Below are 14,055 nucleotides of genomic sequence, written 5' to 3'. Positions count from 1 at the left end.
AATACAAATACATAGAAGTATATAACCAGTTCACTGGAATTTTCCAGTGAACTGGTTCATTCCAGTGAACCAGGAACTAAGGTTCACTGAAATTCCAGTTAGGTTCATTGGAATTCTAGTGAACCTTAATTCCTGGTTCACTGGAATTAAAATCCAGTGAACTGGTCCACTGGAATTCCAGTGAACTGGTAATTCACTGGAATTCATTCCAGTGAGTGAATTATCAGTTCACTAGAATATAATTCCAGTGAACTGGTTCACTAGAATGAAATTTTAGTGAATCAGTTCACTGAAATTAAATGATAAATAATTACATAATATTTTTATATTTAATGATAAGATATTATAGGATTGAGGTTCTTACCATGATTTTTTTAGATTTGTTGCACACTAATTCATCGGTCTTTTTTTGTTTGTGTGTAGCTTGATACAAAACAGCATGTGAAGGTAATTTATTTATTTATTTTTTAAATATCTCTTTTATTTTAATATTTCGCATTTGAAAAAAATTTCTGAATTTGTCCCTATTTCGCCCCCCCCCCCCCCCCCCCCCTCCCCCCCAAACAGAATTCATGGCTCCGTTCCTGACTATACATCCATAATTTCATAACTATACATTTAGAAATTATGCCCAACATAATGTTGTTGACGGGAATCAAAACTGAATTTTTTTAAAGTTGGACGCGCGTTTTTAGTCAAATTGATGTAAGAACAATTTTGTCTGATAAAAACAATAATAGTATAATATTTGTAAAGTAATGTACAATTGTACCGTTATAAAAATACATACACAAAATATTAATACCATAATGACCTAAATCATACCAATAATGCAAAAATATAATTGAAATATTAAGTTTTGTTCTGATCTAAATAATCAAAAGAAGATTAATTAAATGAAAAAAAAAAACCTAAAATTGTTTTTTTTAAAATACATAAAAATCAAATAATTTTTAAAGTTCTTGATTATTTATAATCTTTGATGCTTAACTTTGAATTGTTATGTATTTAGTCGGACTAATATTTGACCAAAGTTTATGTTAAATTTTATATTATATATTTTTAATACATTTTAAGATATTCATAATATACGTTTAACAATTATTCCAATTCTAATTGGGATGATGTTAGGACCTACGACCTTTCTTATAGAAATTAATGAGTAAGTTAAAAAATAATAAATAGTTAACGGAATATTCCGTTACTAAAGTTTATACTAACGGAATTTAGGTTATTTAAGGGAAAAAATAATATAATAGAGGATAAATAAGAAAAATTATTTAAAAAAAAAAACTAAAATAAAATAATGTGAATCATTCATTTTAAGAAACAATATTGTCGACATTTTTTTGTTCCAGTTAAAGGTCTAACATTATTGGCTCTTATTAGAATTGTAGAAATTGTAGATGTAGATTTGTGAAAGTGTGAAGAATTAATTAAATAGGAAATTATTTTTATGTTAGAACTTATTTTTTGAGATGCTATTATATTATTAATATTCTTCCAATTTCTGCAATCCCAAAGCATGCATGCATACATCATCATTATTATTATTATTATTATTATTATTATTATTATTATTATTATATTATTATTATTATTATTATTATTATTATTGTTGTTGTTGTTGTTGTTGTTGTTATTGTTGTTATTGTTGTTATTGTTGTTGTTGTTGTTGTTATTATTATTATTATTATTATTTATTTATTTATTTATTTATGACACATGACTAAATTGATTTTCATCAAAGGTTTAGTTATCCAAATAGTAGAAGTTATATAATAATTTGTGAAAGTGGGGCATATATCAATGCTTGGTTTGAAAGTGTGTAAAATTAAAGGAATCACATTTTCAGTATCAAATCATGTTTCAATAAAATCTCATCTTTTCATTTATATATGCACTCAAACTATTGCAGTTTGCATGCATATGGAATCAAATCAAATCAAATTTGTAAAGCTACCATCTTTAATTTACTTTGTTAATCACAATCTAAAAGGATGAACAACTTTACCTGACCCTTCCAACACACTGTTCTGAGCTAATCTTGAAAACGAACCATTGACTCAGTTATAGTGCAGGATTTAGCAGTTTGTGGTAGTTGTTGGTGGTAGAGGTGGACTCACATCATATCCAGTACACATGATGTCTAAACTTAGTATTATTGTATGTATCCTTTTTTTTTTTTTTTTTTTTTGGGTGTAGCCCAGATTTTCTATCGTCAGAGATAATGACTAATCCCCTGCTAGATTGTAGGCGCACTTGTATTGGGTAGGGCAGCTGGCCTGAAGATTTAAGGCTGCTCCATATCCAAGCCAATGATCAAACCCTTGACCTTTGGTGAATGATGAATGGGTCCTTTCCACCGAACCACACCCCCAAGTTATTATTATTGTATGTATCTAATATCATATGGGTCACTTCATTGAAAATCAATACTGTGTTAAAAAGTAAATAAAGCTGGGAAAAGAGTTCACTTTCAACTTTATTCCATAAAATTAAAAAGTTTTAAAAACAACCAATATATACATGATGTTATTGATTTGTGTCTCATAGTATAGGCCAGGCCGGCTGCAAATATGGTTTCAGATTCTCCTCCACCACAGCCAAAAGTATGTAAGAATGCCATCATCATTTATTATTGTTCTAATTGTGCATAGTAGCTAGCTAGTAATTGCATGATAGAATGTATGTATTCTTTTATTACCTCAAATAATATTATGTTAAATAGTAATTAATGTTTTGTAGGCAAATGATGAATGGAAAGAAGAGAATGAGAGTGGTCCTCCCAGAGAAGCCAAATGGTGGTATTCAACATTCCACACAGTCACTGCCATGGTTGGTGCTGGTGTTCTTAGCCTCCCATATGCCATGGCATACCTAGGATGGTATTTAATTCTACTCCATCATATATTTTATTTCGATAAGTTTTAATTATGGAAAAATTGTAATTTATACCCCTCCATAGTATGCCAATTATCATTGTCACTCCTGAATTATTAGTGGTGTAAATGTTGCCCATCAATTTCACAAACGGTACATATATTGCCCCTCACGTACCGTACAGGAAGAAAATTGAGGAACAACATTTACACCACTAATAATTTAGGAGTGACATTGATAATTGACATATTATGGAGTATCATAAATTACAATTTTCCTCATAATTATTGATGGTACATTTAGGAGAATGATTAGTATTGGGTGATGAATTGCTCGAGTTGTTTTTGAATTGCTTTTTGAATGAACTATAAACAATTAGAACAAAGAACAGATAATTGTCTCTCAAATTGTAGAAATTATAATGACATTGGTAAAAGCAATTGGAACAGTTAGACCACTTTAATTTTACCATCATTATTTTAACTATTCTAATCTGACAAAATTTACAAAAGGAGCTTAAATCCCCTTAACCTATTATTGATACTATGAAATTGTTGGGCGGAAGTCGGTGAAGAATCAACTCCAACAACCTGCCTCTTGAAAATGTGGCAGTATAAGAAAATAAAGTTACTTCTTTATTGTTAGTTATAACTTTTGATGTAGTGATAAGTGTTTGATCCTAACAAGTGGTATTAGAGCACGAGAGACAAGTGCAATTACTAGCCCTGGAAGGGGAATTGTTGGGAGGGCCAGTCCAGCACCCAGCCTCTCGAAAATTTGGAGATATAAGGAAATAAAATTACACATTTGCTAACTTTTGACATAGTGATAAGCGCTTAGAGCCCGGTCACGGACCTGCAGTTACTAGCCGATTTTGGAATGAGGAATTATTGGAGGAAGGCTAGTGAAAGCCTACATCAGCCTAATGGTAAGTGCTTGATCCTAACAAAAAATAACACGTACTCTGATTTAGGGGTCCGGGGACATTGGTGATGGTGCTATCATGGTGCATCACCTTGAACACAATGAGGCAGACGATTGAGCTCCACGAGTGCGTGCCGGGCATTCGGTTCGACCGGTACTATGATTTGGGACGGCACGCGTTCGGGGAGAGACTTGGGCCGTGGATAGTGCTGCCGCAGCAGCTAATTGTGCAGGTTGGATGTGACATTGTTTATATGGTCACCGGCGGGAAGTGTCTGAAGAAGTTCATGGAGTTGGCCTGCACAAATTGCACGCCAATTAGGCAGTCCTATTGGATCTGCATTTTTGGGGCCATTCATTTCTTCTTGTCTCAGCTACCAAACTTCAACTCTGTCTCTACTGTTTCTTTGGCAGCAGCAATCATGTCTTTGAGGTATGTACCTACTACGCTACTAATAACTAATATACATTATTTATTCTTCCCAAAACATATTATTTGGACTAGAAAATGTTTTGGGGAGTTAATTATCAAAATATAATGATCCATTGATTATAGTGAAATTATCAATTTAGTCTTTAATTACTTTTTTGTCTAATTAAGTCCTCAATTTTGGATATCTTAACTAATTCAATTTGATTTCAATTTTCGTCCACAACTATTGTTTAGTGTCAAATTCATCACACTGATCACCCCTTCGTTTAAGACATGCTGAAATATGAAATTATTAAGGTATTTTCACCATTTTCAAATTAAGATCCCAATTTAAGCATCTAAGATCGATCTCAATTCGCAATTTTCCTCCTCAAATTAAAGTAGGATGAGAATGAGAGTTGCGAATTGGAATCGATCTTTTGCTTAAATCCCTTTATTCATGCTCAAATTGGGATCTTAATGTGAAAAGGACAAAAATACCCTTAAAATCTAGATTTCGGCATGTCTTAAAGGGAGTGACCGGCGTGTTGAATTTTGACACTAAAACAATAATCGTGAAGTTTTTTCCCAAAATGGTCCCTCGACTATTGCTCATTCTCAATTTTGCATTTCGACTTTTAATTGCACCCAATGTGGTCCCTTGACTTTTAAAAACTCCCCCAAATTGGTCCTCCGTTAGAAATTCCGTCTATTGAGTGTTAAAATTAAGGGCATTTTCGTCCATTTACCTATTATATGCCTAATATACTCTGAAAAATAGTCAAGGGACCATTTTGGGAATAATCGAGGGATCATTTTGAGAAAAACTCATTTATTTATTTCCATTTTTATTTATTTCCATCTTCTATACATTTTTTTTTTACAAATATAAATAGTTAAAATCCACAATCAAACCTCAAAATTTTAAACTTTCTATACAAATTTGTTCCTTCTGTCTAAACATACAAACTTTTCCTCTAATCTTATCAAGTTTTACAATAAGTTCTGTAAATTTCAAAAATATACTACTCATATACTTTTTATGTTCACACACACACACACACACTAAAACTTCAATAGACAATCAATCACTATGTATCATATTAAATTTTATTTTTACCATTGAAAATAACATTACTATTTTTATCAGATTAGATACGCAAAATGTACTCTTCACTTCTCAGTCATTATGCCTTTTGAATATAAACTTATTATTTTTACAATCAATCGCTATGTTCTGGCACTTCTTCAAACTGAGAAGTACGCTTCACTTCTCGGTCAATGACAAAATCTTAGAAAATATTTTTGGAAAGTTGGCTTAACTTAGCCTGTAAGGCCATTAGTTTCATTCCAAAGTTAGTACAAACCAATGAAACCATAGCTACCATTTCCAAATGCCTATCTACCCAGAAGTACTACATCATGTTAAAGAGAGTCTAGAACTATGGCTATCAATTTTATGTCTTAAAGGACAAGTAAAATAAACCAAATGCAAAAATAATTAGCACAAAACAAACAATTCTAAACCTAAAGTCTCATCATTTACCAATATTACAAGTTCTTGTCATTTTGAAGTTTGTTTGTATTTTATATATGAATGTTAATAAACTTAAATTTGAAATTTAAACTTGTTTACCAAAGTACGTAAAAAAATAATAATTTTATTTTAACTATAAAAATAATATTTAATGTAATACATACTGATTGATTGTCTTTTGAAGTTTTAATATGATTATATGATTTTATATATATATATATATATATATATATATATATATATATATATATATATATATGAGTATTTATGAATGTTACGAAATTTATTGTAAAACTTGATAGGGATAGGGGAAAAATTTGTACGTTTAGACAAAAGGAAAAAAATTGTAGAGAACGTTTAAAATTTTGAGATTTGATTGTGGATTTTAACTATTTATATTTGTAAGAAAAAAAATGTATAGAAATTCTAATTTGATAGTGTTAAAAAATGGAAATAAATAAATGAGTTTTTCTCAAAATGATCCCTCGACTATTCCCAAAATGGTCCCTCGACTATTTTTTAGAGTATATTAGGCATATAATAGGTGAATAGACGAAAATGCCCTTCATTTTAACACTCAATAGATGGAATTTCTAACGGAGGACCAATTTGGGCGAGTTTTTAAAAGTCAAGGGACCACATTGGGTGCAATTAAAAGTCAAAATGCAAAATTGAGAATAAGCGATAGTCAAGGGACCATTTTGGGAAAAAACTCTATTATGGCGTATCATAAATTACAATTTTCCCCTTAATTATTGATGATACATTTAGGAGAATGATTAGTATTGGGTGATGAATTGCTCGAGTTGTTTTTGAAATGCTTTTTGAATGAACTATAAACAATTAGAACAGATAATTGTCTCTCAAATTGTAGAAATTTTAATGACATTGGTAAAAGCAATTGGAACAGTTAGACCACTTTAATTTTACCATCACTGTTTTAACTATTTTTAATCTGAAAACATTTACAAAAGGAGCTTAAATCCCCTTAACCTATTATTCTACCAAAAGGTTGAACCCCAACCCTAAGAGCCCCCCACATTTCGACCCGACAGAGCATTTGGGAGGCCCTTAACTTATTATTAATACTATAAAATTGTTGGGTGAGTCCGGTGAAGGGTCAAGTCCAATAACTTGCCTCTCGAGAATGTAGCGGTATAAGAAAATAAAGTTACTCCTTTGTTGTGAGCTATAGCTTTTGACATAGCGATAAGCGCTTAATCCTAACAAGTGGTATTAAAGCACGAGAGACAAGTGCAATTACTAGCCCTGGAAGGGGAATTGTTGGGAGGGCCAGTCCAGCACCCTGCCTCTCGAAAATTTGGAGATATAAGAAAATAAAATTACACATTTGCTAACTTTTGACATAGTGATAAGCGCTTAGAGCCCGGTCACGGACCTGCAGTTACTAGCCGATTTTGGAATGAGGAATTATTGGAGGAAGGCTAGTGAAAGCCTACATCAGCCTAATGGTAAGTGCTTGATCCTAACAAAAAATAACACGTACTCTGATTTAGGGGTCCGGGGACATTGGTGATGGTGCTATCATGGTGCATCACCTTGAACACAATGAGGCAGACGATTGAGCTCCACGAGTGCGTGCCGGGCATTCGGTTCGACCGGTACTATGATTTGGGACGGCACGCGTTCGGGGAGAGACTTGGGCCGTGGATAGTGCTGCCGCAGCAGCTAATTGTGCAGGTTGGATGTGACATTGTTTATATGGTCACCGGCGGGAAGTGTCTGAAGAAGTTCATGGAGTTGGCCTGCACAAATTGCACGCCAATTAGGCAGTCCTATTGGATCTGCATTTTTGGGGCCATTCATTTCTTCTTGTCTCAGCTACCAAACTTCAACTCTGTCTCTACTGTTTCTTTGGCAGCAGCAATCATGTCTTTGAGGTATGTACCTACTACGCTACTAATAACTAATATACATTATTTATTCTTCCCAAAACATATTATTTGGACTAAAAAATGTTTTGGGGAGTTAATTATCAAAATATAATGATCCATTGATTATAGTGAAATTATAATTTAGTCTTTAATTACTTTTTTGTCTAATTAAGTCCTCAATTTTCAAAAAAAAAAAGTCCTCAATTTTGGATATCTTAACTTTTTTTTTTTTGAAAATTTTGGATATCTTAACTAATTCAATTTGATTTCAATTTTCGTCCACAACTATTGTTTAGTGTCAAATTCATCACACTGATCACCCCTTCGTTTAAGACATGCTGAAATATGAAATTATTAAGGTATTTTCACCATTTTCAAATTAAGATCCCAATTTAAGCATCTAAGATCGATCTCAATTCGCAATTTTCCTCCTCAAATTAAAGTAGGATGAGGATGAGAGCTGCGAATTGGAATCGATCTTTTGCTTAAATCCCTTTATTCATGCTCAAATTGGGATCTTAATGTGAAAAGGACAAAAATACCCTTAAAATCTAGATTTCGGCATGTCTTAAAGAGAGTGACCGGCGTGTTAAATTTTGACACTAAAACAATAATCGTGAATGAAAATTGGTACTAAAACAATAGTTGTGGATGAAAATTGATAAGAATTAAACATGTATGTGGACCTAATTGTCATTTTGCTAATACTCGTGAAACTAAAATTGATATTTTCTCTTATCGAAATGATCTATTGACCGTAGCGAAATTATCAATTTGGTTCTGAGCAACCCGAAAAACAATGTGAAATTCTAGCAATACCCTCGAATTAAACAGATATTTGACGGCTATGCAAACAGAAGACGAAATTGATTAGGATTTTTAAAGTTAAGGAAAAAAAATACAAAAACTAAATTGGTAATTCCACTGTACTATAGCCAAACCTAGTATTTCTATGGTAATTAACTAGATCTATTTTGGTGATGGAGTAGCTATTCAACTATAGCCTGGGCGGGGAGCCTAAGCCGAGGGCGGATCCCAAACGTGAGCTACGCGTACAAGAAAACAAGCGCCGCAGACTCCATGTTCCGCACATTCAACGCCTTGGGACAAATATCATTTGCGTACGCCGGCCACGCGGTGGTTCTTGAAATTCAGGCCACCATTCCATCAACCCCGGAGAAGCCCTCCAAGGTTCCCATGTGGAAGGGGGCGTTGGGCTCCTATTTTGTCAACGCCATTTGCTACTTTCCGGTGGCCTTTGTCGGGTACTGGGCCTTTGGGAACGAGGTGGACGATAATGTTCTGGTCACTCTTGACAAGCCTTCTTGGCTCATTGCAGCTGCTAACCTCATGGTGGTCATCCACGTCATCGGCAGCTATCAGGTTTATGCCATGCCTGTGTTTCATATGCTCGAGACGATAGCGGTTGAGAGGTTGAATCTCCTTCCTGGACTTGCTTTGAGACTCGTACTTCGTTCTGCTTTCGTTGGTAAGATAATCAATATCAGAATTTTTATATATCTATATATTTGTTAGATAGTCTAATTCACACTAAAATTGTGCATTCGAAGGTCCAAAATTGTGGACTCTAACACACAAAAAGTGCGCTCGAAAGTAAAAATTGTGCTGCTCTAAAATGTACACTTAAAAGACCAAAATTGTGCACTGATACAAATTTGTGGACTTGATGGCACATTATCGTGCAATCTAAGGAACAAATTAAATATATGCACTCAAAGATAGAAAACTATGCAGTTGAAGAGAATAAATTATGCATTCAAAGAGAGAAAAGCATGCACTCGAAGAGAATAAATTATGGCAGTCGAAGAAACAAAAATATGCACTTAAAAGAAAGAAAATAATACACCCACAAAAAATATACACTTACATGCTGACTATTGATCTAGACTAGATCAATGACTAAAAATTAACCCTATTTTTTTTACCTCAACACCACTTTTCATAAATATATATATTGAATTTTTAACTAATAAATGTTTGGCCGCCGCAGCCTTCACTTTACTTGTTGGGGTAACCTTTCCTTTCTTTGGGGATCTTCTTGGCTTCTTTGGTGGGTTTGGCTTTGCTCCAACTGCTTACTTTGTAAGTCAGAAACAAACCATCCAATCAATAAAATTTAACTATTTTATTATATAATAATAATGTAAAATCAAGAAACTAACTTAATTGTTTTGGAGTTACGTTGTTGCAGCTTCCAAGCATAATTTGGCTTAAGATAAAGAAACCCAAGAGATTCAGCATCTCATGGTGCATCAATTGGGTAAGTTAGTTGGTCATTTTCCTTAATATTCCATGCATACCAACAACTAATTAACTAACTAACTACCTCATATGTTGACAGTTATAGTAAATTTAATTTCAGGCATGCATAGTGATTGGAGTTTTCATTATGGTGGCATCAACCATTGGTGGGGTGAGGAATATACTTGCTGATTCCTCTACTTATCAATTCTATTCATGAATTGAAATATTCTCCTGATCGACCTGCTGGAATATATATATCATACTATGAAGAAGTTGTAACCTTATGGGTAAACTACTATGGCTTGAGTGAATCAAGAGAAGAATGAAACTAGATGATTTAGATAACACAATCACGCACAACTAGTTTATTTAATTTGGGTTTTCCCTGTTAATAAGAAATTTAATATAATTTGAAGAGAATTTAAGCAATTGAGTAAAAAAAAAAAAGTTCAATTTTCAATACTTCTATGCAGTGTCTTATAATTTTTAAGTTATTTTTAAACTTGTTAATTAAAAGGCATTGACTCTTTGTGTTTCAAAAGATTGAGAAAGTATGTTTGGACAAATATTACATTATATTGTATCAGAGTCAATAGTACTCAAATAATAATAATAATAATAATAATAATAATAATAATAATAATAATAATAATAATAATAATAATAATAATAATAATAAGAGTTAATTCCATTTTTGGTCCTAGATTTATAGATGACAGTTCACTTTTAGTCCTGTTTTATTAAAGTATATCTACATTTGGTCCTAGTATTATTGTGGCATGATCATTTTTGGTCCAATATCAACAAAACAATTTTAATGCATTTAAATACAGAGACATTTCGCCTTTCATTTACGGATTTTTTCAAAAAAATAAACATAAAAATATAGCGGGATCAACTCACTTTGTATAAAAATGGTCGAAATGCCTTTGTATTTAACAACATTATTTCAACGATATTGTTGATGAAGAACAAAAAATGGTTATGCCACAATAATACTAGGATCAAATGTGGATGTTTTGATATTTAAAAAAAAAAAAAAAAGAATTAAAAGTGGATTGCTACCTATAAATCTATGATCAAAAATGGAATTAACTCTAATAATAATAATAATAATAATAATAATAATAATTATTATTATTATTATTATTATTATTATTATTATTATTATTATTATTGGAGTTAATAAACCAAAATCATCCCCAACTATGCCATAATTCACAAATTAGTCATCGACTATTAAATTTACCAATTCAGTCCTCAACTAAGTCCTCCGTTTGTTTTGCCGTTAGATATCCGTTAACCCGGGACCAAATTGGTAATTTTGCTATAATCAATGGACCATTTTGGTCATCACATGCACCGTTTCCTCTGAAAAGTTAATTACTAAAATAGTCCATTGACTATAACGAAATTACCAATTGAGTTCCGATTTAACGGATGTCTAACGGCAAAAAAAAACAGAGAACCAAATTGGTTAAGATTTTTAAAGTTGAGAGACTTAATTGATCAAAAAAAAATTAGTCAAGAACCAAATTGCTAATTTCACTATAGTCAATGGACCATTTCGGTAATTAATTCATTTTTATTTGATAGGTCCTTCGTTGATCAAGTACCATATTGAGTAATAATTGAATAGTTGAGGACCATATTGAGTAAAAATTAAATAATCGAACCATATTAAGTAAGAATTGAATAATTGGTGACTTAATTAAACATTTAAAGTCAATAAAAAATGTAATTAAGCCATTTTGACATATTAACAACCAGTTAAATACCATAATGTTGGTTGTCGTATCATCCTCTTTGGCATTTTGTGTTTTTTTTTTTCGCATTTTTTGTTTTTTTTTTTATCAAAAATTTCTTGATGTGTGTGTGTTAGCTAGGGTTCTCCATTTCCCCTACCCTCGTATTGTTGCACAGTCACGACTTCCCCAGACCTCAGTTCATCTCCCCTTTTGACCTTCTTAATTCTTCGATTTTCTCTTCTAGATCCTTTGTCTTCCCCAATCTCCAGTTCTCTCTACTAGATTATTTCGTCTTCTCCAATTCTTTTCTCTAACAGCACGTTTGGTTCACGGAATGGATTTTGAGATAATAGGAATGCTATTCCATAAGGAATAGAATAGGCAAGGAATAGAATAGGATTTGTATTATATTGTTTGGTTCGCGGAAGGAATAGACTTATGAATTATATTACAGTGTTTGGTTGATTTAAGGAATAGCAATGAAATATGTTTTAAAAGACATAAATACCCTTATAAAAATATGTGATGGTGACGGTGGTGGTGGCGGTGGCGGTGGTGATGGTGCTGGGGTGGTAGTGGTGGTGGTGGCAGTGGTGGGGGCGACGGTGGTGGTGTTGACGGTGACGGTTGTGGCAGTGGTGGTGGGGCAGCGACGGTTGTGGCGGCGGTGGTGGTGGTGGTGGTGACGGTGGTGCTGCTGTGTGGTGGTTCTGGTGGCGGTAGCGGCGGCGATGGTGGTGGCGGTGGCGGTGGTGATGGTGGTGGTGGCGGTGGCGGTAGTGGTGGTGGTAGTGGTGGTGGCGGCGGTGGCAATGGTGGGGGCGGTGATGGTTGTGGCGATGGTGGTGGTGGTGGCGGCGGCGGCGATGGTGGTGGTGGTGGTGGTGGCGGTGGCGGCAGCGGTGATGGTGGTGGTAGTGGCGGCGGCGACGATGGTGGTGGTGGCGGCGGCGAGATGGTGGTGGCGGCGACGATGGTGGTGGCGGCGACGACGGTGGTGAAAAAGAATAAATTTATATATATGATAAAAAAAATTAGGTTAAAGAAAGGAGTAAAAAAGGAAATAGACTCTAAAATCTATTCCTGAGCGTTCAGTAATAGGCTAATACCAGGGGGCCCTAGTAATAGCTATTACCTTATTTGAGGTAATAGGCTATTACCAGGAATATTATTCCTGGTAATAGAAATGGTTACCAAACAACAGAATAGGCCTATTACTGGGAATGATATGCCATTCCCAGCCTATTCCGTGAACCAAACGGGCCATAAGTCTCTCAAACTCTCACAATCTCCCGTTCTCTAATCTCTCACTCTTACTCTATCTCTCACTCTCCCAAACACAACTTCAATAGCTTGCCATAGAGTCCAGGATGCGGCATGTCTCACAGCAACATACATAACTTCATCGGACAAAGACGAGATGAGTACGGACAAAATAGAGGAATCATAATTAATGAACCCAATTTTCGGTCGCAGGATTGGCTACAATGGAACACCCATCCAGAGTCTAAATAATAATGGAAGCCAGGCACAAGATCATGCCATCAACTTATCCACTGAGATTTTAATCATAGAGAAAGGGAATATAATAAGCTGAGTTTTCTAAAATAAATAATTGGAGGAGGTATGTTTGAGGGAGATAAAGTGATAATAATTGGAGGAGGTATGTTTGAGGGAGATAAAGTGATAGAATGTCTATAGAGTATTTACTGTAACTAGGGGTAGGTTGGCAATCATGGATCGTTTTGGTCTGTTGATACCAGATGAGAACAAGAATTTCTAGAGTTAGTTTTATTATTGATCAATCGTGTTTACAAAGTACATGAAGGGATGTATTTATAAGGATACAAGAGATAGTCATAGTTAGAGAGAGTACGTAAGACTAGTAAAAGTAGAGCTACTATAATATTCAGAGATGGAGTAGGAATTCTAAATCTAATAAAGTATTAGAGTCCTAATAGTTGTTGTGTACTTGTAGTGTTTGATGTATTATGTAAATATGTAAAAAAAATGTAATGTCTATGATTAATACGTGAGCCCTAATTTGTAAGTAAGCCACTGAGCTCTAATTTTTTGGACTTTCCGTATACATGATGAATTTGAAAAAAAAAAATTATGATTATAATTATAAGTTCATCAGTTTATGGTTAGAGTACCCTTAAAATTTGTACATTATTAAATCAAGTATTTATGGATTTATGATGTTGATATATATATATATATATATATATATATATATATATATATATGCGCGATGCGAAAAAAATATGGTAATAATAATAATAATAATAATAATAATAATAATAATAATAATAATAATAATAATAATAATATAAAAACATTTTTATACATTTGATATTTATATGGTATGAAATAACTAACATATAACTC

General features: G+C 33.4%; 1 protein-coding gene across 1 annotated transcript; it reads left to right on the top strand.

Moving 5' to 3' along the window:
- The first annotated feature begins 2,544 nt into the window (after positions 1 to 2,544).
- LOC109164077 (lysine histidine transporter-like 6) lies at positions 2,545 to 10,363 on the top strand. Its single transcript, XM_019312832.1, has 7 exons — positions 2,545 to 2,612; positions 2,749 to 2,888; positions 3,857 to 4,240; positions 8,641 to 9,140; positions 9,663 to 9,754; positions 9,864 to 9,932; positions 10,035 to 10,363. The coding sequence occupies exons 1-7, from the start codon at positions 2,580 to 2,582 to the stop codon at positions 10,131 to 10,133; spliced, it is 1,317 nt and encodes a 438-aa protein (XP_019168377.1). The 5' UTR covers positions 2,545 to 2,579; the 3' UTR covers positions 10,134 to 10,363.
- The last annotated feature ends 3,692 nt before the right edge of the window (positions 10,364 to 14,055 follow it).

Source organism: Ipomoea nil, unplaced genomic scaffold (genome assembly GCF_001879475.1).
Source record: "Ipomoea nil cultivar Tokyo-kokei standard unplaced genomic scaffold, Asagao_1.1 scaffold3056, whole genome shotgun sequence".
NCBI lineage: Eukaryota > Viridiplantae > Streptophyta > Magnoliopsida > Solanales > Convolvulaceae > Ipomoea > Ipomoea nil.
Note: the sequence above shows the minus strand (reverse complement) of the source record. Positions and strands in the feature narration are given on the sequence as shown.